Source organism: Drosophila rhopaloa, unplaced genomic scaffold (genome assembly GCF_018152115.1).
Source record: "Drosophila rhopaloa isolate 14029-0021.01 unplaced genomic scaffold, ASM1815211v1 contig_2, whole genome shotgun sequence".
In the NCBI taxonomy this organism is placed as follows: Eukaryota; Metazoa; Arthropoda; class Insecta; order Diptera; family Drosophilidae; genus Drosophila; species Drosophila rhopaloa.
Genome location: NW_025335083.1, coordinates 6,969,405 through 6,995,385, shown reverse-complemented (window position 1 = coordinate 6,995,385; position 25,981 = coordinate 6,969,405). Strand labels below are relative to the sequence as shown.

Genomic DNA, 25,981 nt, shown 5'->3' with positions numbered 1-25,981 from the left:
ATAGGATATGGTCGGCCGATCCTTATGAAATTTGGCAGGTCGGATTGATTGTCCAAAAATAAAACCCATAAATAATCCCAACTTTCTAACTTTACAAACACCAAAGTTATGGCATTTCCGATCAATCAGTTATATGGCGGCTATAGGATATAGTCGGCCGATCCTTATGAAATTTGGAAGGTCAGACTGATTGGCCAAAAATAAAATCCATAGATAATCCCAACTTCCTAACTTTAAAAACAGTAAAGTTATGGCATTTCCGATCGTTCAGTTATATGGCATCTATATGATATAGTGGCCCGATCCGGCTCGTTCCGACTTATATACTACCTGCAATAGAAAGACAACTTTTGGGAAAGTTTCAAGCAGATAGCTTTAAAACTGAAGGACTAGTTTGCGTAGAAACGGACGGACGGACGGACAGACGGACAGACGGACGGACAGACGGACAGACGGACAGACGGACATGGCTAGATCGACTCTCCTGGTGATGCTGATCAAGAATATATATACATTATAGGGTCGGAAATGTCTCCTTCACTGCGTTGCAAACTTTTGACTGAAATTATAATACCCTCTGCAAGGGTATAAAAATATCAGTCTCATAATTGATTTTAAATGTTTTTTAATTCCAAGTTTAATGTATATTCTGGCTCGAATGCGTCATTTCTTAATTGCCTTAAATATTTGACGGCAAACTTTTTACGTCATTTCTATTTTAATTTATTAACAAAATAAAAATAAATCGAGTCAGAAATAAAGTTTGCCGCCTTAGTTGCCACGTGCTGCAGTCGAAAGCCATTGAAACGCACGTAGCAAAGCGGACTATAAAAATAACAAAAATATCATCATTTGCAATGCAAATAGTGGTAGGAAAATCTAAAATTTAATTAAGTTCGCAATTTGACAAAAACTTATGATTTGATAAGTTTCCGGTCATTTTTCAAGCAGTTATTTTGCGCATTCAATTGCAATCAACTGAATAAGCTCTTAGCTGTTATTTGAAGAACTGGGCACATAGCACGTATAAATGTTTGAACGTTTAAACGTTTGAACGGGTTTCAGTTGAAAATCAAATTTGGTTAAGCACAGACGCGAATTGATCGAATACAATTTTCAGGGGAAATTTAACGATTTATTTATAAAATGAGTTGCCATAATGTTAAACTACTAATACTTCTGCTCAGTTGTTGTTTCCATTGCACTCAGCTGCAACCTGCTCCTTTCTCTGATCTCGAACCTTTGGCGGAGAATGAGGTGTTTTTCACTGGTTTGGAGGACGACGTGGACTGGAGTGGAGCAAACTGGAAGCTGGTGATCCCCTGGCTAATGGAGCGCCAGAAGCTGCGTTTCTGCGTTTCCCTTGCCAGATTCGATGACCAGTTGGTGCCCGGAACAGCCTGCCAGGCCCTTTTGGCCAATGGGCCCCTCATGGACAACTGCGACATCGGGAACATCGAGGACCTGACCATGACCATGCGCTACGCCTTTGGCGAAATCCTCCTCGATACGATGCGAAAGTGCCGGCCGGGCCTGGAGCTCTTTGGAGTTCGCTGCAGGCGGATGGCATAACTGGAGGAAAGCCTGTGACAAACAAATATTTTTATTCAAAATGCGAAATTGCATTTCTTTTATACATGGAGTAGGTCATAACAAATGTCATTGTATTCAATACGGGCTTAGATGGCCAAAGTTGAGTATAAACAGAGAGTATCGACATAACAATATTAAATATTTTCATATTTCGACTCTTTGTTTTCGCAGAAACGCTTTCAATATAACAAAAGGTCAATCAAAATATATCATGTGAAAATCTGCAAAATAATATTAATTAAATTAACTAACGCTCAATTTTAAACAAATAGAAACATTCTAGTATAGGACATTTTAATTGAATTTTCAGCTGACTTTTTTAATTGAACCGTATTAGTACTTATTTCATATTTAACAAAAAACCTCACTGAAATATACTTTTTAAAATATGTCAATATATATCAATAAGTCTTGCCAAAATGATCACATAATGTTGTCACAGAAAAAGTTGTTTTTAATGGAACTGTGTTATATTATATTTATGTTTGTTGCTTGACCTATAATTCTACCCATTTCGTCTATGCTTTAAAATGTTTGTATATCAACAAGTCCGAGGTATTGGCCAAAATGATCACATTAGGTTGTCTCTGAAAAATTAGTTTTTAATGGACAAAAGTTGATTAATATTTGTGCATATTTCTGCTGGCCCTACTAATTGTTCCCATTTCGTCTCCTAAGTGCATTGCTAATTCACTTTATTGAGCAATTTTTCATCGTCTGCCCCGTCCTGTCCCCTGTCATTTCAATATGTCAATAAAAATCAGAGAGGAACTGAAACTGGGTGAAGGACTGAGTCCGAGTGGCGAGTCCTTGTCGAGTGCAGTGCCTCCATGACAAATGACGATTATAATTTGTAAAATGCGCCCATCTTGTTATCCCCTCAGAAATCCTTGCCCCGCCCCCGATATGTTCGACTTGTGGCCTAGATGTTGCCGTCCGTCCGGCTTTTCCCCATTTCTATTTCTGCTCTCGGATTCAGTTTAGTTCATTGCAATTGTTGTTGCAATTAGCAGAAGTGAAAGTGGGTAGCAGGGGTAACATAAGCACAACTGATGGTTTCAATGGGCTAAATTGCACAGCGCAAATGGCAGGCGGTGGGTGTGGATAAAGCCGTATTGTTGCTTCTGGCAATTACCGGGCAATGTTTAAGAGTTCAGTTTCCATTGAGAATTTTCACATTTCAATGGAGGCGCTGTTATCTTCCCCACCGGCCTTCGATCGATTGGCGAAGCACCTACAAACATGGGAAAGTGTTGCACTCCCCCAAGCGATGCTGTCAACAAAATAAAAGCTTTCCAAATCAGTTTCCGAACTGAAATTGATGGAATTTGTGCTTTGAGTGTGCATCAATGCCACACTAGGCTATTGTTATTGGCAAGACAGAAGTCTGTTTAAGCAGTATATAAATCGTATGAATTTAAAAAAATAGCCAAACTATGTGTCTGAAATCACGTAACAACCTCCTACTTTGCAAAAGAAAAACAATGATTTTTTTTAAATTTTTGTAGTGGAATTTTTGCTTTGTAGATTTTATTATTAAACAAAATTATATTTCATAGGGGTGAAATTCCTAGCAATATTGGCAATGCAACTAGTTGTCTTTAATGACGTTTGATCTCTGCATTGCCAAAATAAAAAGAAAGGTTTCTTTTAAAACAATTATATCGGGCTAAATGGCATTTTATTTCAGAATATGTTTAAAACTTCGAAACCATTTTGTTTTAAAATATTTCCAATAGCCTGCTAAGAAAAAAATGAACGAAAAGTTTTTTTATACTTTTAATTATATTCAATAATTGTATGTTTTTTTCTTTTCACTTAATTTAATATCAGAGATTTTTAACATTGTCAAAAAAGAGAAATTAAAATGTTGTATGATATTGTCCCAAAAAACCTTTATATGCATATAAATAACTTGATTTATAAATAACATGTCACCTTCGTCGGGGTAATACATGTACTTCCAAATTCAACCAGACTGTTTGAATTAAGCATGTACGCAATAAAGTTCCACTTGCTTTGGCAGGAATCGTAGCGAGCGTTCCTTAAGCGTTTATCTGCCACTTCCAAGGACTCTTCAAGCTGCTCCCCAAATTATGGGCAACTTCTCTACAACATGGCCAAAGCTAAATGTAAATTAATGAATTGTTTAAAGTACTTAAAATATTTACGCTCAAAGCAAGTGGATGAGCACTGTCCCGCCCCCCGTGGACTAGCTTCAATCCAGGATGCTGAGAGGCGTGGGCTGCTGACCAATGAATATGCAAACGATTCCACCACCCACGGCCACTCCCAGCCCAAAGTTCGTTAAAAACGCAGCATAAGGTCAAGGAGATGCTGGGGAGGAGTGATAGACAGAGGACGAACACTGGCACCGAAATAAGGACTGTTAGACTTCTCGGCATAATTCTAAAATATATTCAATTTTATTTTATGTCCCTATTTCTCTGCAGAACGTTGGGGCATTTCTTACACTATCTGATAAATGAACTAACTAAAGTAAGAATTATAGAGAGCTTAATAAATAAGCTCAACCCAATTGTCAATACATACAAATATTTTTAATAATATGTATTTAGATTATATTTATGAACTAGTGGCACATTTAAAAAAAATGCCAAGTATAAGAATTTAAATAAAATTTATGAACATAGTATGAACATGTCAGAACTTAGATAAAATTAAAAAGATATTTCTTACAAAATTTGGCAATAAGAAAGCTGGTAACATAAGGAAAATAATATGGTTTCGAAATTACTAAATAAATAGTTTAAAAGTTGCATTCTTTTGGGAGTGATTTTCTTTTGAGATGCTAGTTATTTTCAATATTAGTTCATAGAGGGTGCCATAAACTAATATTGAAAAAAAATATTTTTTTGTAGTCAATAAATTCAATTGTGATTTTAAAGACTTTCTTAAAAAAAGAAAATCAGGGCCTTATAATTGGCTCGTATTTAAACAAAATATTCATTCATGCATGGACTACACCTAGTTCCTGGCACCATCTGTTCCACAGTGCGTATACGAGATGGTGTCGAACGGTCATTAAGGCGGCGAGTAGAGAGCTGAGCTCGCTGTTTACGCAGCGAGGAAACAAGAGGAGCGGCATGAACGGCAGTGGCAACAGCCTGTCTTGTTACTTCTGGTGCCCCCACGATTTCCAGGCAGAGGCATCCTGCGGAGCCCGCTCCTCCTCTTTTCACCCCATCGCTCCTCCAACTTGCGACTGTTAATGTTCAGCCCCCTCGCTCCGTAAAATATGCATAAACAAATGAAACGAACTGACTTTGCCACTTGCGCACCGCCACTGCAGCTTTTGATGCGATGCAGCCCTCTGTTCTTTCGACTTTCGGTCTTGCAGTCAGTTGAGCTCGAGTAATTAAATTTTGCTCGAAATTCCCGGCATTTTCTTCTCTGATTTCGAATGAGCTACCAAATTTACTCACAGATTCCTGCTCGCTATTTGCACTGAAAGAATGAAAAATCTATTAATGGAACGGGACTGGCAATAATTTATGCAGCAGTAAGCCGATAACTGAGGTTCATTTGATAAGGCAGAAGGTACTTTAAATTGGACTTGCCAGTTGGTGGGTCAACATCGCCCGGAATACGGGGTCAAATGTCTTCGACGGTTCGTTGCAAATGAGATCGAACCAGATTGCAATCTCGGCACAGACTTCCCTCTGCATTCTTTGATTTCTGCCAGACTGAAACCAACTTGATTGCATTGAGAAGACAAAGGAATCGACCCATAAAAGTTCGATGCTTTTGCGAAACAAATTTAAAGGGTCACATGACAGTAGTATACTTATGAAAAAGAACGAAAGCTTGTAGTCTAATTTCACCCGACCAAAATTTTGCAAGCACTTTCGATATAAGCACTTTTGGTATAATTTTAATAATAAGTATACAATTTAATGTTAGCCATTTTGTTATATTTATTATTTAGTACAACATAAATGTGGTTTAGTTTTTTTGTTCAATCAAAAATGCAAAATCACATAAAATCCGAACCATTGAACATAAATGGTTGAAAAAGTCATTTTGTTCTAATGTATGTTAAGGCTAAATATTTGTTGAGACTTAAACCAGAAACCAGTTTTCCTATAAGTACAATAGCATGAGATAGCAAATTATTATTTCTTAAATAGTGTTTTATTGAATCCGAATAAATAAAATAAATAAATCAGATTTCTAAAATGAACTTTCCTAGTCCAAATAAAATTCTCACATTCTTAGATCTCAGCCACCAAATTTTCTTCCTCCTGTTCAAAATGAATTATTCTGTGCATGTTTTCCGAGATTATCGTTCGTTTACCTTTAATTTTTTCTCTGCTCGGGTGAACCGCTGGAAGGCATCATCCATCGCCGACTGGTGTGTCGGGTGGGCATCCTGGTTGGGTGGCATCCTGGTTGGCAAGGATGTGAGCCCGTGTGTGCGATCCGCTCGGACTGGCTCTTCAAGGCTCATTTATGACCCTCATCGCTGGTCACTTTTTATGCATTTTCCCACGCTGTTTACTTTGTATACAAACGAGTGGCACTTACTTATTTTGTGCCACATAATGAGCGCTCCTGATGGCCGCTTATAAATTATAAAGCATACCCGCACACACACACACACACACACACACACAAGCTGCCCAATAAACTTACCACTCACACCCACCCAATTTGATTTGTATGGCTTTTCAATTTGTGCTCTGGTGCTCTTTAGTTGCTTTCTGCTACCCTCTTTTTTCCTCATTTTTACCACATCGAGCTCGTATTTCCTTTTTGCTGCATTTGCCATTGTATAAATTTTTGGTATTTGCGCCAATTTCATTCCAAATTGAGCGCTGCCCACAGTCGTTTATTTTTAATGCACCCGGACCCAGGCCATCCGAAGCGAAACGAAACGAAGCAATATGGCCAAAACCATGGGCCGCTGGTCCTCGAAAGGGTCAGGTGGGGAAGGGGAAGGGGAGGGGCAGTGGAAGGGGATGGGGATGGGAAAAGCCACGGCATCAGAAGTGGATTTTTTCTTTACTTTATTTCCCATTTCTATTGTGAACTAGCAAAGGGATTTGAGCTTTATTTGGTTATATGCTTTTAGAGCGGAACACGTGTTGATGTGGCAGACACGGGTCCATAATGCTTTATCTTTAAATGCCACATATTCGTTGCAACTCAATATCAATTTGGGTATTATTTTAAATCTTTTGTGGTAAATTAGGATCACCGAGATAGACGCCCTAGTAAGAGCATCCGAATGGCGTTGCTCCGCCCACATGAAATCTCATTTTTTCCCAATTTAGTCCTTTGTATTATTTGCAGTGTGCATTTTGGACATTGTGCTGCCGGATGCCAAACACTCGCTGCACAGCAGGACACTCAGGCGAATTGCAGTGGGTGGGGCTGGGAGGATTCTGGGGCAGGAGTCGGATTAGTAGGACCAAAACGGAGCCGAAGGCGAATGGAGGCGAAGGAGGGCCCCAAGTGCGCTCAAGATTTATGGCTCATGGTCCTGCTGCTGCGGTTGGGGGCCACTACATTGGAGCTGTAGAGCCATCAAATACAATCAAATTGATTGCCTTTTTTTGCCCAAGGAATGCCAGGAGGGCATGGCTGACCTATAATGCGATTTTGATTTTTTATTAATTCCTTCATTTGCAATTAGTTAATGACTGGCCGGGTGGCGGATGGCGGGTGCCGCCGCCGCTTTCCACAACAAAGATTATACCGAATTTCAAAAGTAGAGCGGGCCCAAATAAATAACAAAATGGCGTTCTTCAATATCCGGCGAGCGGAAATTTCAATAAGGATGCCGGGCCTCCGAGGGTGTAATCAGGATATGAGCTCAAATGACTGGACGAAAAAATGTGTGTGGCAATCAAACTTCGTATATGTGCGGGCTGAACCGAATGGGGCGTGGCAAGTTTTGAATTAGTTGCGCCGAGAAATTCTGCATAAATAATTTCCTGTTTGTGTCAAAGGAACCAAAAAAAAAAAAAAAAGGCACAAGATAAAAGACTCGCAAAGACAACGACGGAATGGAATAAAAAATGAAAAGGCGAAGGAAGCTCCAAAATGACATGACAAAGTCAAAACGACGAACAAAAATAAGAGCAAGACAAAGCAAACAGCAACAATAACATTAAATTAGCATTTTTTATTACTTGTAGTTTTCTTTGCCCTTTTGTACATTCCTTTGTGTGTGTTTTTTTATTCCGTTTCATTGCCGGCTATTTGCATAAGTTGACACAAGCTACTAAGTAATATTGCGCATTCGACATGTTGGCCAGCGACTTTAACTGCAAAATCGGTCAATACAGGGACTTAAAATTTCAATTTAAGTTGGCTGTGTATTTTTGAAACATTTTTATAAATGAAAGTATTTGTTTTTAAATGAACATTAAACTACATTTTACTTTATATTCCTATTATTACTTTTTTGTTTATTTTTCTTGTTCTAAATAAAACAAGAAAGGAAAGCTAACTTCGGGCGGAGCCGAAGTTGATATACCCTTGCAGAATATTCTATAAATTATATTCTCCAAAATTATTCATATGATGCATTCTTAATACTCATAAAAAGTCCCAACTTCCCAACTTTAAAAACACCAAAGTTATGTCATTTCCAATCGTTCAGTTATATGGCAGCTATAAGATATAGTCGGCCGATCCTTATGAAATTTGGTAGGTCGGATTGATTGGCCAAAAATAAAACCCATAGAAAATCCCAATTTCCTTACTTTACAAACACCAAAGCTATTGCATTTCCGATCAATCAGTTATATGGCGGCTATAGGATATAGTCGTCCGATCCTTATGAAATTTGGTAGGTCGGATTGATTAGCCAAAAATAAGACCCATAGAAAATCCCAACTTCCAAACTTAAAAAACACCAAAGTTATGGCATTTCCGATCGTTCAGTTATATGGCAGCTATATGATATAGTGGCCCGATCCGGCTCGTTCCGACTTATATACTACCTGCAATAGAAAGACAACTTTTGGGAAAGTTTCAAGCAGATAGCTTTAAAACTGAGGGACTAGTTTGCGTAGAAACGGACGGACAGACGGACAGACGGACAGACGGACAGACGGACAGACGGACAGACGGACGGACAGACGGACGGACAGACGGACAGACGGACATGGCTATATCAACTCAGGAGGTGATCCTGATCAAGAATATATATACTTTATAGGGTCGGAAATGTCTCCTTCACTGCGTTGCAAACTTTTGACTGAAATTATAATACCCTCTGCAAGGGTATAAAAACTGTAATTACATATTGAAATATGTATTAATAGATTTGCTCGTTTTTATACCCTTGCAGAGGGTATTATAATTTTGGTCAAAAGTGTGCAACGCAGTGAAGGAGACATCTCCGACCCTATAAAGTATATATATTCTTGATCAGGATCACCTCCTGAGTTGATATAGCCATGTCCGTCTGTCCGTCTGTCTGTCCGTCTGTCTGTTTCTACGCGAACTAGTCTCTCAGTTTTAAAGATATCGAGTTGAAACTTTGCACACACCCTTCTTTCCTTTGCACGCAGTATATAAGTCGGAACGGCCGGGATCGGCCGACTATATCCTATAGCTGCCATATAACTGATTGATCGGAAATGCCATAACTCTGCTGTTTGTTAAGTTAGGAAGTTGAGACTTTCTATGGGTTTTATATTTGGCCAATCAATCCGACGTACCAAATTTCATAAGGATCGGCCGACTATATCTTATAGCTGCCATATAACTGATTGATCGGAAATGCCATAACTTTGGTGTTTGTAAAGTTAGGAAGTTGGGATTTTCTATGGGTTTTACATTTGGCCAATTAATCCGACCTACCAAATTTCATAAGGATCGGCCGACTATATCTTATAGCTGCCATATAACTGATTGATCGGAAATGCCATAACTTTGGTGTTTGTTAAGTTAGGAAGTTGGGATTTTCTATGGGTTTTATTTTTGCCTAATCAATCCGACATATCAAATTTCATAAGGATCGGCCGACTATATTCTATAGCTGCCATATAACTGAACGATTGGAAATGCCATAACTTTGGTGTTTTTAAAGTTAGGAAGTTGGGATTTTTTATGAGAATTAAGAAGGCATTATATGAATGATTTTGGAGAATATAATTTGCAGAATATTCTGCAAGGGTATTTCAACTTCGGCTCCGCCCGAAGTTAGCTTTCCTTTCTTGTTATGCTTGAAATGAAAACATAATATGTAGGTACTACCATTTAAAGTAAGTGCAAATTGAATTGCCCCAAACTGCAGCTCTTCGATTTTCTATCTTTGGAAAGACGTAAATGTTCCCTGTTGTACAATAGTTTGACTGTTATGGCTACTGCCTTCCCACCCTTCCCTTTGACGGCTGCTGAAATATGTATGAAATCTTACACATTTATTACAAAAGAGCGGAGAAAACAAAAGGCAAACCCAAGAAACCGGGCACATCTGCATGGATTTCCACAGCTCCACTTCCCGCCTCACTGGTCCACGTATAAATTTTATGTACACTTACTTACTTCTGCAAACAATGAAGGCTCCGTGACGTGACTTAGTCCGGGGCTGGAGCTTCAGCTCCTGCCGGAGTCCAGGACGAGTCCGAGTCCGAGCTGTCTGCCATTGTCCATTGTCTACTGCCCGCTGGCCACAACTCCTGCCCATCCTTTCCATCCTTCCCAGCCTTCCGTTTCTGGGTCGTTGGCTGCCAAGTGCAACGATTTCGGTTTCCATTGGCATTATGTAGTTTAAGATTTCACCCGAACGGGTATGCATATGTGTACTTTGTATATTTACATACATTTATTGTTCCTGGGGCTGGGCTAAAGTGAGGCATGTCCTGCGGCCGAAAGAAATTGTAAACATCAACGACATTGTGTGCAAGTGGAGCACATGTAATCTTTATATATAATTGAAAACTCTGGGTACTTGGTGACTTTTCAATAACCTTTTTGAGTTGAGTGCGTTTGACAATTTCAATTTTTTTAAATATCAATAAATTCAATTAAATATATTTTGGTTTAAATCCGAAATATTTACTTGAATTCAAGTTATAATAAGGCCTTCATTGTGTAGTTACTGCCAGCACTTTAAGTACTTTAAATAATTTTTTCTAACTTTGTACTTTTTCATCTTAACAATATAAATTTGATTTATAAAGTCATTATACGCTAGACAAAAATGTCTTGTAATGAATACATCCATCAATCTGAGATCTAATGTTTTCGTAAAGGGCAGTGGCAATAAATATTAATTTACCTTCCTATCGCTGAATAATTGAATTTGTTTCCGCTTATTAATTAAATCGCATTAAGCAAATTCCCACTGCAATGAGCTCATCACTCATCGCACATGGCCATTAGATGGCTTTAAGCGGCAAATAAGCTTTAAGTAGCCACTCGTGCAAGTCCCCACTGTGCCACAGTCCCAGATTCCAATCCATCTGAGACAGTGTCCTGGTTCCGCCCTTAACAACACTGTCAACATCGAACAAATCGCTGCCATCAGTTCTGGAGAGCATTGTTTAAAGAACATTTTAAAATTCAGCATCAGCAGCAGGAGCAGCAAACCGCTTATTGCTGCCGCTGTTGTGGCACGAACATGTCCTTGGTCCTCTTTGTATATTATTTCATACGCACGCTTCTTAAGCATGGCAATAAATTGTCGTGCGAAATTTTCATATGCGTCGCCGTCAACCCGAGGGCCTCAGCCACGCCCCCATCTGACCCCAGCCCCATCCTCCCACAGGATGTCCGCACATCACGCGTCTTGCGGTTTCTCTGGGACACAACGTGGCATTCTTGAAGGCGCTTGTTGGAGGTTGCGTGCTTGTTTGTTTCGCTTTTTGTAATTTTCAATTTAAGCTACACAACGTGTTGCTCGCCACATTGCCACATGGTTACACTGGAAATTACGTCTACTTTGTTCTAAAATTGTCAATAACAAATTAGGGTTCTTCCATATTATCCAGAAGGGATAAAAAGAAGAAAAATAGAAAGAGTTAACTTACAGTTTAAACCAATTTCCTATAATTCTAATAAAATACTTTAAAAAAAATGTAGCATCATATCGTTGCTTCTGACAATTAGAATATTTTGTGGTTTATCTTAAAGAACAAAAATAAATTCCTTAATAACTTGGTTAAAGTAAGAAATAATTTTACCAATGAAAAAAATGTATGTATTCATAAAAACCCCACATATACCATATATGTGTAACAGAGATCTAATTTCCAAGTGCAGTGCTCCCTTTTTTACCACTCTGCCAACATATTGGCCTCCGTCTTGGGGAAGCCATTTAGTGACAAATTAAGTGCCGTCGTATGCGTGTTAATTTCGCAACTCTTAGCAAATGACGCATACGACACGTGTGCCCTGGGACAAGCTTAGTTGCAATTTATTAAACGATTCGGGTACAAATTGATTATTTTGTTCTCGGACTTTATGATCCCTATTACCGCCCCTTCAAGTGCCGATTTACGAGCCCAGCAATCGCACTCGCTCCTTTTTATGCGACACCGAGTGAATTTATCGCCTTCGGCATGATGACCTCGAGCGCACACAATGTAGTTGCTGCTCCGCTCTTTATGATTGCCACAAATCGCATTATGACTTAATTTTTATGCCGCCACGTTCATAACTTTTATGTAGTGTTAAAAATACTCGCATTTCGCCATTCGGCGAGCAACATAAAATATTTAATTATCCGCAATGATCTGCCGCTGTGGCTCGCAGACACAACTTGTTGCTGGTCACGTTGCCTGTCACCTGCAAATTCGGTAAACTGCCACCTGCCAGCCTTGCACTTGTCATTGTCACTTGTCTTGGCCATCTGCCTGGCGGGATTCGGGGGTCAGGGATGTGGAGGTCCACAGGTCCAGGGGTCCAAAGGGCCAGCTCCCGTCGCTTAATGTGCCTGCCAAAATAGTGGCCGCAGATGCTGCAGCTTCCACTGCAACTGCAGGTGCTGCTCGTATTAAGCCATTAACGAAATCCGACCAGCCACAAATTGGTCTTCGCCGGCAGTTGCAGGTGGGCTGAGGTTTTCCCCTGGCAGACGAAAAGGTATGAAGGTCAAAATTGGATACGAACTGGCTGGAGATTTGCAATTAACTGCCTTTTGGGGGACATTTGAGATTTTTTGAAGCACTTTTGCTATTGGAAACCTGTGTTTTAGTGATTCTGTCAGACACGGTTTTCTATGCGAGTTAGGAAAAACAAGGATATTTAAGGTTAGTTTTTTGTTGTTAAGGAACAAAATAATAATGAACATAAAAATTATAAATAAAACAAACGAAGATCCCAAAAAAGGAAGAACAAATAAACGGACAATTTAAAATATAATAAAATAAATTGGGAATCCAAATTTAGGAAAACTATAGAAATTCAAACCCATGTTGTATTTTCCGTATTTCATTTTCGTTTTTTACATATAACAAATACGACTTCTCATGTATTCTAAAAATAATTTGTTGTGGCTAAAGCACATGAATTGCTGATACCTTAAGTTGTGTTTAGTTAGTGTTTACCTCGTTTAGGCCTTGTCGCCCCACTTAACTTCTTATTGCATCCGCATACTGCATTATGGGTGCTCTGCGCAATTACGCAAATTAGCAAAGTGGAATTCAATATGGCAGGGCAGGTGAATTGAAAGGCAAGGGAGGTCTCTAGGCGCAAATTATCATTCCCAGCTCCTAGCACGTGTACTTGCCATTAAAGTGATGTGATTGAATAAGCTCCACAAAGGGCTCTTATGAGAATCGCAGATTGAAAGGCACTGAGTTTACAAAATATGATACAAAACTATTTTATAATAATGCATTCAGCAGAGGAGAAATATTATATGCATAAAGGAAATATTAGAGATCTTTAAGTATGTAATAGATTTGTACAAACTAAATTGTTAAATATGTAGTGGCAAATCACTTTAGTTCAGCTTTCAAGTAACTTTGAGTTCGAGGCATATTCGGATGGTGTTCTTACTATTTACTTACTTTTTGTTTGATATATGTTATATTGGACACTTTTTTGTTTGCCATTTATTTGATTTATGTGTGTAACGGCTGTAGCCGAGGGTCCTATTTTCTTTTTCCTCTATTGTTATGGGGCACAAATTTTCTTATCTCTAACCTTATCACCCTGACCGTATTTTATGCCTGTTCTGGCATTGCTTGGTGTGCCAAACAGGTTTGCCTATTTATGCTTGGCAAGCAAATTGAAAACAAGTTGTAGGAAAATTAAAGTATTTAGTTAACATGCGCATAATGGCAATAAATCGATTTTTGATTTTCAAAGATAGCAAAACCCACTGAAAATTCCGGACTTTATGGATTTAATAATCAGTAATTATCGACATCAACTCTGTTGCTGGGTAATTAAAAAAAATATATATATAAAAAGGACAAATTTTTGTTTGGGCACCATCATTATTCTGTTGTTTGTGTGTAAAAGTCCCTTTTATGTTCTCAAGTTACAAAACCTATGGCTTCAAGGCGAATGCCTTAAAAAGGCAACGTTGACGGTATAAGAAAAGAAAGTTTAACACTTGCTCATACTTCAGTGTTTTTTTCAAGGTTGGCTTAGGAACACAAAAAAAAAGACTGACCGTCATTTGTTTTCTTGACACTTCTGAAGGCTTCTCGAACAACAGGCGGCTTAGGTTTTTTTTTTAAGGGTTCGAAGCAATCTAAAAATTCTCCTATACTCTTTGCTTGTTTGCATAATGCCGCTTTGTGTGGGACCAAAGGGGTTTGTCACTAAATAAGTCGCAAGTTGATATTAATAACATCTCATTATCGCCTCGTTCTAAATTTCAGCGCTCAGATGAAATATGTTCGCATCGTCAATTTATCATAATGAAGACAAACGACGCCAAGGGAAAAAATTATGATTCAAGTTTTTAAGTTGCGGGGATGGTAATTGATGGTCTTTAGATTGGTTAAGATTAGCGATTAGCGATTAATATTTGAAAAAGTTTCTAGTTTTAAAGGAGGATTCCTTAAATAATTCAGTTATAGTCTATGAACACCACTGTTTAAAATGTCACCTGGTATTGTCTTTCACTTTTTTTTACAAAATATTCTATATAATGATTGTTAGTGTGAGTTTTCCAATTGACTGGGATGAAAGGCAACGATACAGTGATTTCAAAGACGAGACCCAAAGTGTCTTATTCTCGGTTCACTGACCAGTCGAAATGATTGACTTCATGCAAATGTTCTCGTTAAGCCCCATGTCTGGTTGGAAAATTTGCATTTAGCTTGTTTGACCAGTCTGGATACCACTGAAACAAAATCGAAATTGTTACCTCCTCTAACATTTCAATTTAATTAATTAAAGTAAAGTCAAAGACAAGAGTCTGGGCTTGTTCAAATATATCTTGTGTTCTTCCTGGAATCCGAAGCTATTAATGCTTAAACAAAACAAAGTAACAACAAATACGCAATCAGTTAGTTATATAAACCTTGTTTGAATGTTCCTCCCTCATTGTGTCGTTCCTTACGCAATTAAAGTTAGTTAACGTTGCAACGTTTTGTCTTAGTTTAACTTTATCATAAGAATCTCAATATAAAGTGGTTATCTAATAGAGTTTGTTGAGTACTAAGCATTATAATAAAATGTAATACATATTTCTATAATTAAATAAAAGATTATTAAACAATATTTATTAAAATTTAATATAACAAAAGCGATTTGCTTTAGATTTTGTGGCGAAACGAAAACCAGATATTTTAATGGCACAGAAAAGTCCATTAATTTTCAAATTGCAGTTTTATCGATCCGGTGAGTCTATGTCTTCCGCAGCGCGTTGACACCACCAGACGCTCGGCATTATTGAATTTATGCACTTAACGATAAAGTCAGCAGAGCGTATCTGCTGGCGCGGAGGAAACTGTGGCCGCGACTGCAGTGGCAACTGTGCGTATACGCAATTAAATTTGCAGTGTCTTCTGGTCCTTGCTGAATTGTCTGTGCGAGAGTGCGTTAAAAATGACCGGAAATGAGATTGTTGCGGCTTTAATTTCACCCAAGTAATTTAAGATGCCCAGCAAAATGAATTGAGATATTTTGGCAAGCATCAAATGGCAAAGCTAGGATACCTTTTAAGGATTTTGGGTTTAAGCTTGATAATATTTTATCCCTGATTTAATTGCTTCTAGGAAAATCTTTAGTATTATTATTAAGTCATATTTATAAGAAATACTTACTTTGAAACATTTGCAGAGGTGACGAAGCCTTCCTTAGACAACATTACGTGTGTGTAAATTAAACAACAATTTTAAGTAGAAGTACAAAAAGTGGTAGGCTATTTCACATTGCGGCTGCGGCGGCAGATTCTTCGTTGGCCACTGTGATGGCCTTTTCAATGGTCCCCTTGAGCTTCCTGATGTCGGCATCTAGGTAGACAAGTCGCTCATACTTGGTCGCCAGCTTGTTGATAATTCCGCTGAGGTGACTCCTGAGTATTTCCTGCAGCTCATCCTCGTTGGGACCCGTGAACGACTGGCCCCTCAAATTGCACTGAAACTCGTCCTCGGCCAACGCCTCGGCCAGATTATCCTCTGTTTCGTCCTGCTTTTTGCGCAATCTTCCCAGTTCCCGATCCAGTTCGGATCGCTCGGCGCTCATGGTCTCGAAGGCGGCTATCTTCTGATTCAGCTCCGGATTGAGCACCACGCCCGGATTTATCAGGCGGGCAAAGCCCTTGGTCACTCTGGACATGGCTGAACAATGTGTATCTAAACAATTTTAAAGGGTTTGTGAATGTTTAGCTAGACTAGTTACTTGATTTCAGTTAGCAGTAAATTTGTTTCTTAAATCCGAACGGTTTCTAGTTACCTACTTAGGACGCAGTCCTAAGTAACAATTGATCATTGTTAAATTATAATCGCAAATGCAGATGGAACGGGTATCTGCATTGGTTTTAGGGAATCAATTTCAAAATAGAATTAAGTGAGAGATTAGAGATTATATACGGCCTGGAATTGTTGTTAAAAATTAAATAGCAATAGCAATATTTTCACAATAATCATTCGGCCCGTGTGCAACTCAAAATACAGCCAAAATTTTAACTAGTTTTATTTGCCATGCAAAACATAAAATCAATTTTATTTTTTTAATCTTTATGAATTTTTTTTTTTAATTTAAAATAATTTAAAATTTATATATGTATGATGTTTTTTCCACAAATGGCGGGGACTAGTTTAAGACATTTGGTCCTATGAAGTATCCTAAGAATAAGAAATATCATTGAAGTTTTCTTTTTGCCCGTTTGGCATTCTTATGCAAATAAAATTTTGCAATCAAGAAAAGATGGCTGAAAAAATTGCTGTGCATTTAAATAACAAAAAAGCGCTGTCCCTTTCACGGTTCACGTGTATATGTAGAGTGGAGGATATTAGAGAATAAATATAACTCAGGGCGCGTGTCCTAATTAATAAGACCACCTCGACGCCATCATTGCCATTTGAGCCCAGTAGATTTTTCCTCCTTTTTTTTGGTTACACGAATTTCCCAGCGGCATTTCGCGAAATGCAAAAACAACAAGCGCACACACCAAGAACACAATGGACGGAGTGTAGCACAAAATGATGAAAAGAAACAAAGGAGAATAGAGATATCTCATTATGGACAAAAGCGGGCCAAACGAGTCCAAAATAAAATGAAAAAATTATGCAACCGAAAAAAACCCAGCTGGCCTGTTTATCTGCCCCATCCCAGCACATCCACATCCACATCCGCATCAGTATCCGCATCCGCATCCACATCCGCCCCTTGACCAGTCTGCGAATTCTCGAATTTGTTTACAGCACTCGGAGTGGAGTTCCTCGCTTTGAGGCCCCCCGAAACACGCGTGCCAGAAATAATCAAAATATAATAAGCAGACTCTTCAAGGCGCTGGCAAATGAGGCATGTAATAATTTTTGCCTCGCCCGAAAGCCGGTGTCCCTTTCCTCTGGTCAAAAGATTTATGGTGGGTAGTGTTGTTGTCTGATTGCAGGGTAGTAAAGGTATGTTAGTTTAACAAAAAATGGAGAGAAGAAATTATTAAGACTTTGGTTAAAGTTAAGCAAGCCAAAGAAAATTATTATTTTCATATCCTTTGATTTTTTTGTTTACAATAATATTATTACTCTAAATTTGTCGACTACTTTGTTTTAGTGAACGAGGTCGAGGGAGAAGTATAAAAAAATATTCACGAAAAAAAGAAATCAGGAAATAACTGTCATTAAAAGCTTAAGTTTAAAGTTAGGTAGCTGTGCGCAGCTTTTATTCTCGATTTACAATACAATCCTTGTTTATCCTTGTTAATCATTATTTGCCACTTAAATTATTTATTTCTTGTGAGCACATCTAAAAAAAAAACACATTAGGTTAATTTGTTTAAATTAATCATTCTGATGGTAAGAACAATAAATAAATAAATTAATACTAAATAATTGAAATCTTTAAAATATTAAATTGAAATTTAAAAAAATCTCTTCCCTTATTTTGACATTTTAAGGACCTGCACAGTGTCATTTAGTCGGGATACACAATTCGATGTCCCGCCTCATCAAATTAAGCAATTTCCAACTCAGTTATGGAAGTTACATTTTTACGAGTAGTTCACAAACAATTCTATCTACTGGGATTTTTTCATTTATTCGTTTGCTCATGCCTTTTGCAGCTTGATAGGCTTTGCACACTTTTAGGTTATCATCAGTCAGTAAGTAAGCTGGATTACTGAAGGATTTCGTGGGGTTTTCCTCAACATTTCTCTATTACTCGGCTCTTAGTGGAATACAATGGGAAAGCAACAGCCATAGGCATCTGCCTACGGTTATGCAAATCGCTTGCGGGCGAATTTGCTCGAGTAACTTCTCAGGCCACAAGGTGGTCAGCTGAAAATTGCGAACGAAAGGATAGGCTGGTCGTCCTTGGAATGGCGAAGGGAGCACCTAGTTTGCCTTAATTTCCGCTTTATTCGGCAAATATATGCGTTGCCAGGCGAGTGCTTTTTAATAAGTTAGTTGCCCGACATTCGCGATGCTCTGTTTTTACCTTGGCGCTCTGTGTGCGCTCGCATAATTAAAAATGTACACACGTGCGCTGACGCGAAGACCACGTGTTAGGGAGGTTTGTGGTAAAGGATGATGAGTCCGTACTCCCTCACTCCCGTACTTCCGCACTCCGGACAGGTAATATTTACTCGCCGCCCAGCTGCCTCGCTGAAAGCTAAAATATAGAAACCTTCGCATCATCATTGTTGCTCGGGGCGTATACTTAATGCTGAATAGCGCACACCAGGAGATGAAGTCGTCGGGTAAGCTGAAGAGCTGATGCGGAAAGTTACAAGCAGTTTATAGAAAGAATAAATAACTCTTCTAAGCTTAGAAAAACTATATAAAAACGTTGAAGAAATCTTAATTACTTTATATTGTTCCATTTTATTAAATCAATGAAAATGTGTGATATTAAGCATAGAATCTTGTTGAAAATTACTAGCTGAAAATTAGCCAAAACCATTTTTACGATTAATTTTTGTTCTCCGAGCTATAAGAACCTAATGATTTGGTAAGTCATTCATAAATAATCATATTAAAAAACAAGAGAGAACGCTATAGTCGGGTGCCCCGACTATCAGATACCCGTTACTCAGCTAAAGGGAGTGCGAGGGAGTTGGAGATAGAAACTTTGATCACGCATAACTTTTTAACGAATGGTCCGATTTGAAAAATTTCTTCTACATTTCGATAGGTAATGATAAACACAATAAAACTGCATTTTTCCGAAATATTTAAATTTTTAAAATCGTATATAAGCGATTGTGGGCGTTAAAGGGGGCGTGGCACCATTTTGAAACAAACTTGCGCTGCGTAGGAACTTCTTAAATCTACATGCAAAATGCCAATCTTCTAGCTTTTATAGTTTCCGAGATCTCAGCGTTCATACGGACAGACAGACAGACAGACAGACGGACAGACAGACGGACAGACGGACAGACGGACATGGCTAAATCGACTCGGCTAGTGATCCTGATCAAGAATATATATACTTTATAGGGTCGGAAACGCTTCCTTCTAGCTGTTACATACTTTTGCACGAATACAATATACCCTTTTACTCTACGAGTAACGGGTATAAAAACATACAACAAACGGTCATACATTTTCTCTTTTTTCTGTAGACCAAATGAAACTTTGTTATGATAGATAGCGTTTTTATAAGCATATTTTGTCACTACACTTATGCATCATTAGCTCTGGTATCTACTTTTTTGTGAAATATTTTTTATTTATTTATTTACTACTAAAAAAAAACATATTAAGTTCATTATTTAATAATGTTTTTTTAGAATTTACTGAAAATGGTTAGTAAGCTTTTCGGCTTTGTCTTTTTAAGTTAGCTAGAATTTTATATATATAATAATATATACAGAATTATAAAAACTAAATTTGTCAATAGCCGTATAAAATAAAATATTAAATATATATATACTATATCTTTTACGTACCCCCTCCTCGTTTAATAATTAGCTGGGCAATCGCAATTGTTAGCAAACATTATAACAACAACATGTTGCACATCTTATGTCCCCATTCATCAAGGAAATTGCGTTGGGAAATTAAGTGCAAACAAAAATCAAATATGCGGGCCGTTCTCAGGATTCCAGAATGTGGAATTCGTACTCTTGAATACGGAACCCGTGCGTGACCCTCGTCAGTGTGAATGAGAAAAGCCAACAAATTTTTTATGAAAAATTCGATGTTTTTGCGTTGACACCCAATTGCTTTTATTGATCGCCTTTGCATCGTTGGAATATTTAGTATTTTTTCTCGAATTCAGGGTACCTTTTTTTGGTGTTTAATTGGGAAACTAAGAGAGATTTAGCAGTATCAGCTGAGGTTTTTGTGAAGTTGTGAATTTTTGGCTCAAAATCAATTAAAATCGTCATTCAATAATTGCTTGCACGCACAGTCGTTGCAGAAACAAATGTCATTAATTAATTTTAATTTTAGCTAGCCGTTGGGTTTCAGGCGTCTGATTTACCAATTTTAAAGTTCATTTCAGCTGTCATTTGGCGGTTAAGTGTGAACACTTGATTAACACCGGTTAATTGACAGTTTGGAGACTGGCAAACAATTGTGCTTTTCATGATTTTAATTAATTAATATTGTCAATCAATTTTTGTACCGTTTTTGATAAACGCTTTTTGTTTCAGTAGTAACGATTCCATTGGCTTTAAAGATACAAGATCGTAATAATTTAAATGTTCAAAAATCGTTTATAACTGTTTTGTGTTTCTTAGCAAGGCAAGAGAATTTTGTATTTTGAAAGCTATTTGTATTAACGTTTCCCAAAAAAGTTCTATCTATTGCATGTAATTTATAAGTCATAATGGATCGGATCAGGCGAATATATTATATAGCTTCAATGGCAACAATCGGAAAAATAAATAAAAACAAATAACTTGGATTTTTTTTTATTTATATGGATATACTCCGAAATATAGCAATTAGTACTAGTATATCATGTAGCTGCCATAGGAACAATATAACGCTTAAAAATCGGAATATACATTATCTAATTTTGTGACAGCAGCAAGGGTCCCTTCGGCAAGCCGAAGCTTATATTTCTTTTCTTGTTTTTATTAGATTAAAAAGTAATACTTCCAAATGAACACATAAAGAACTATTAGTTAAAGAACTATTTAGTTCAGTATTAGAAATTCCGCTTGGCTTTAAACCCAGAAGATCTTATCACAGTACCCGTATTTTCCTATAACCTATGCCCCCCTAAATGGAACCACCTTCGAATATGTTCGCATATGGCTTCTCCATGGGCTGGCAATTAAATATTTTCGCGCAGTTTAATTAAATGCACGGCTTATGGCGGCTTAAGAGGGCCATAGAAATGTTTTTGGCAGCTGTCAACTAGGCCACTAAAAGCGCGCATAGACTTTTCATTATTGGAAGCGAGGCGAGGCGGGAAACCTTGAAAATGTTGAGTGCGGATTTAGCAGCTAACCGTGTCCGTGCCACGCCCATATCCCGTCCATATCCCGCCCATGCATAATCCATGTGTGTGTAGGCGCAGTGGGCGCAATGGGCGTGGCCGGTCAGCACTTACTGCCGCTGCTGATTGCGCGTGACAAATTTCTAGTCAGCAGTTTGGCATTTTAACGCACTGGCACAGAAAACTAGCTAAAGTTGGGAAATGGTCGGACATCTCCATAAATGTGGCGCTTAGGCACATCAATTTGGCTCTGCACTGGCCATCCGACATGAAAACCCTTCCCTTCTGGTCGCCATTTCCCGGCAGAGCCAACTCAATTAGCGCCCGGCCAAGCTTTTAGCCAAACTCAGTTATTATTGCCTGCGGTGTTGAATTGAAATGTTTGCTGAAACTGCAACAAAATACATTTGAATTAGCGTGCACATTACGCATCGCGAAGTGCGCTCAAATATTAATTATCGAAAATCCACAATTTACTGCTTTTCGTTATTGTTTGTTTTACATTATAGCAAGTAAATACAGCCAGGATTAACAGATCAAGTTGATAGATGGTAGATATAACTGAAATGTCAGTCGACTGGCCGCAAAAAGCATTTATTTGTTGGCAAACTTATATTGTCCTTGTGGGCTTAGAATTGGATATTAACATGTTTTATGTTTATAGTGCTTCGGAAATCATATCTAACGAAAAGCGATCGAAATTTGTATGGACTTTTGTTTTAAAATTACCTTTAGATAGATAATTGGAGAAAATCAAGTCGGTTTTCTCTGTTTGAATGCATTTTTAGAACAATCAAACATGTCAAAAATTGTTGGAATATGCTTCCTTGGATTAATTTAATAATTTATTAATAATATGAATGTTTTTTTTTAATCGAACTAAGCTTGTGTTTCAGGTATAATCAGTATACAAAATATTTCTTACTGTTGATTAGTGCATGCTTATATGCAAATTTTAAGCATTTTCTCAAGCCCCAATATAGAGTGAAATTTTTGGTATATTCATGTACTTTTTGAATATCGCATTAATCGATTTTCATACCATTCTTCGCGTCGTTCTTGGCAAGCAGCCTCGAAGACATAAAGCAGAAAACGTGCCTTAAAGTATGCCAGGCATTTTAATTAAAACTCGTTTTTGCCTCTACCCATTTATACCGCTCCACCTCCGCCGGCCCCAAAAAATGGTAGCACCCGTTATTCCAGCTTTTGCTTTACCTCAACTTAATGGCAGCTGCTGTCGTGCTTGATTACCCAAGTGCCACGCCCTCGCCTTCGTCCCCGCCCCTCGCCGTGCAGCACTTGAAAACTTTTACGCTTGTCATGTGCAACATGTCCAACTATGCCGTAGTCGTCCGTCTCCTTCTGCTCCTGGTCGTCCTCCTGGCTCGTCCTCCTGTTTCGTCCTTCCTCATCCTGCCTCATCCTTCCTCATCCTACCTCATCCTACCTCGTCCTGCCTCGTCCTGGTCGACATACAGCCTACAGGCAACAAATCCAACACAATACACATGTAGCTGCCGAGAAGCGGAAATGAAAAATCAAATAGAACAACTCATAATGGCAATGGGTCTGGTTGGCAGAGAATCAGGGTTGCAGATAAATAAAAAAGACAATAATCGGGGATATTAGCCACATGATCGTACATAGTTAAGGATTACTAATTCTCAGTTCAAATTTCTGTTCTTCAAAAATAAAAGCACCATTTTTGGTTAAAGGTTTTTCTTAAATTCCAAAGCTATATCCCCTTAGATTTGGGTTATTTCTTCCCACTGCTTATTTGTACACTTATTTGTAACCCTTAGATTTGGGTTATTTCTTCCCCTTGCTTATTTATACACTTATTTGTGATTAACTCTGGAATCCTGATTGCTCCAACTTCTTTCAGGGACCTTTGCAGCCCTGAAGAGCAACTCTTCCGCCGGTTGTGGCAATTTTCTTGAACATTCTTTCGTGTGCCTTCTCCTTGTTGCTTCTGCATCGTCCACTTGGCAGCGTCGGAATCGTCTGTTATGTGGCACTCAATTACACTTTCGTTGTCACTAAAACATCTTGCCGAGCATAGAGGAGATGGAAAGGAGAGTAAGGCTTTGCATACATGTGTGATTGTGTCCCCCGACTTTGACACTTGAAGTGGAGAACTTTGCAGAGCAGGAGCTACGAGTAGATGGCTGAGTCTAGTGCAAAGAGTGCTCGAGTGTGTGGGGCTTGACATCCAATAAAGATTACCCACGATTGTTAAACACAAATTGCGCTCAATGATGAGTTATCTCTGACGGTGGAAGCCCTGCCTTCATTCGTACCTTTTTTGTGGCCCAGCAAATCAGCTTTTGCAGCTCGACGTCCTTGGGAAGCCATAAGGTATGCTCCATGCGTTTGCCATCCGGAGACTGACAAAGTTTTGGGGCCACCTTTTGACGAAGTTGTCAAATGAATTCCGAGTGCGGGGGCCGCATTATCAGAAAATGAAATTTAAAACGTTTTTGTGTTTGCCAGAGAGCAGGCAAGTTTATTGTACTTTTAGCTGGGGAAATGAGTGTATGGGTGTATGGATGGTATGATGCCATTCGTGCCAGGGCATGTAATTCATCAGACGGGAGATGAATGAGACGTACTCGTATGCATATCACCCATTCGATGGGTATTACTATCTCGGCTCCTGACGCTGGATTTTTACGGCATACTTCGCGGGTTTGCTTACCGGCGAGACATTCTGGTTTGTTGTTTTGCCTTTTATTTTTACGACAGCGTTCTCATATCAAATTCATAATGATTTTACTCTGCTTTCGAATGAATTTCGGTGCCCATATCTCAGATTGCAGCACGTGTTTCGGATCCTCTTTGTTTTTCGCAGGTACATGTTTCTATCTGTATCACAAAATCAGGAATTTCCATTTGCACAATTGAATGAGTCCAGCACTCGCAGCTGACTTTTTCTCGTATGTTCATTAGACGTGGCTGGATGCAAATTTTCTTTCTTATTTCGGACCCCATTTGTGGCATTCTCAGTCCATTGTTCCTCATGTTCATTACAGCGTTTGGTTAAGCCAACAATAAGAGCAACCATTGTTTGAGGTTCTTTCCAGCTGACTGGGCCAAATCTCAAATAGATTTTTGGTTATGCATTCTGCTTAGAGGCATCAAGCCAAACCAATATTTTTTTCGTAACAAGATAGACAAATAAATGCAAATGAATGAACTTCTACGTGAAATGCAAAATTTCAATTAAAGCAACCATTGATTTTCCGACAGGAAACTGACAGTTGAACTTCATAGAAATCTTTATACTGCATTTGATATTATTCAGAATACTGATTTTCGTTTGAGCTGCCATTCAAATAATTTAGTGAATGCTATCTGTGTGCCATTAAATCAATTTGTATAAATTAATCTTGCAGCGTACCAGTGAAATGATTGGAATCAATTTTTGTTTGAGTTTCATTTATGCCTCCCCCAACTTTGACTGTAGGGTTTACATAAATTGTGCTAAAAGTTAAATATTAATGTAAATGTGTCGAATTAATATGTTTGCTTAACTATGAGATGTTTCTAATTACAGAGACACCTAAACCTTAGATTTTGCATACTGCAATATTTAACAGAGATATTGTTATTACTTAGACTTTTGACTTGACTTTTGCTCTTATTTTGCTTGCAATTCCTTGAAAATCAATTCTTGTTGGTATAAGGTTATTAATATAGTTATGTTTGCTTAAAACTGAAATATAAAATTAAAAATGCATTTCATAATTGGTACTTATCTGTTATTTCTATATTAAGTTAATAAGTTATCACTATTATGGTAACCGTAATTCATTGAGAAGTAAAACATTAGTTTGAAAATAAAACCTATTTATTAATATAAAAGTATAATTCTTAATCCTTAGATAAATGTAATAAGTTTCCTTTATATTTGTATTTCCATGACTCTTAAGCAAGTCATTGTTACTTTGCGTCCCTTAATTAATTAATGGAAAATGCTAAAAATTCGTGCATGTTCGCAAAGGTAATTTTATGAGAGTGAACCTTTTAGCCTAACTGCGAAATGTTTTGAATCACATTGAAGCCTGTCCTCTGGCGAATCCTTTATAATTCGGACAGGAGTAACACGAGTCTTCGCTTTATTCTCGTTAGTTTTGCGACGCCTGTGGGGCAGTATTGTCGTGGCCATTACTTTAATTAAATTATATTCGTCGTACGGCGCGGCGTCAATCGTAAAACCAATACGCTTAATGCATCTGTCAACGGAGCAGCCACAAAAAGTGTGTGTAAAAATTTCAAAAGCAAAATCACGTACTTAAAGGCAATAAGCATTTTATATCCCACCCAACTTTTGGCACGGGGAAAATATTTAAAAAACTCAACCGCCAAAACAACCCAACACCCACGC

The 25,981-nt window shown here is 38.2% G+C and overlaps 2 protein-coding genes across 4 annotated transcripts; one reads left to right on the top strand and one right to left on the bottom strand.

Annotated features, from left to right (window-relative positions):
- The first annotated feature begins 1,099 nt into the window (after nt 1-1,099).
- On the top strand, nt 1,100-2,017 carry LOC108037948. Its single transcript, XM_017114622.2, has one exon. It carries the CDS (start codon nt 1,147-1,149, stop codon nt 1,570-1,572), a length of 426 nt encoding a protein of 141 aa, XP_016970111.2. The 5' UTR covers nt 1,100-1,146; the 3' UTR covers nt 1,573-2,017.
- A 13,211-nt stretch (nt 2,018-15,228) lies between these two features.
- On the bottom strand, nt 15,229-16,399 carry LOC108042461. 3 transcript variants are annotated; one of them, XM_017120768.2, is made up of 2 exons: nt 15,804-16,399; nt 15,229-15,761 (listed from the first exon to the last, which is right to left on the bottom strand). In XM_017120768.2, exon 1 carries the CDS (start codon nt 16,315-16,317, stop codon nt 15,907-15,909), a length of 411 nt encoding a protein of 136 aa, XP_016976257.1. In that variant the 5' UTR covers nt 16,318-16,399; the 3' UTR covers nt 15,229-15,761; nt 15,804-15,906. The 3 variants fall into 3 exon arrangements, with proteins under 3 accessions (XP_016976257.1, XP_016976256.1, XP_016976258.1); XM_017120767.2 differs by having other exon boundaries at nt 15,229-15,751; XM_017120769.2 differs by having other exon boundaries at nt 15,229-15,748.
- Between the last annotated feature and the right edge of the window lie 9,582 nt (nt 16,400-25,981).

Coding starts and splice junctions, on each gene's coding strand:
- LOC108037948 (XM_017114622.2), top strand. CDS start 1,147: ATGAGTTGCCATAATGTTAAACTACTAATACTTCTGCTCAGTTGTTGT.
- LOC108042461 (XM_017120768.2), bottom strand. CDS start 16,317: ATGTCCAGAGTGACCAAGGGCTTTGCCCGCCTGATAAATCCGGGCGTG.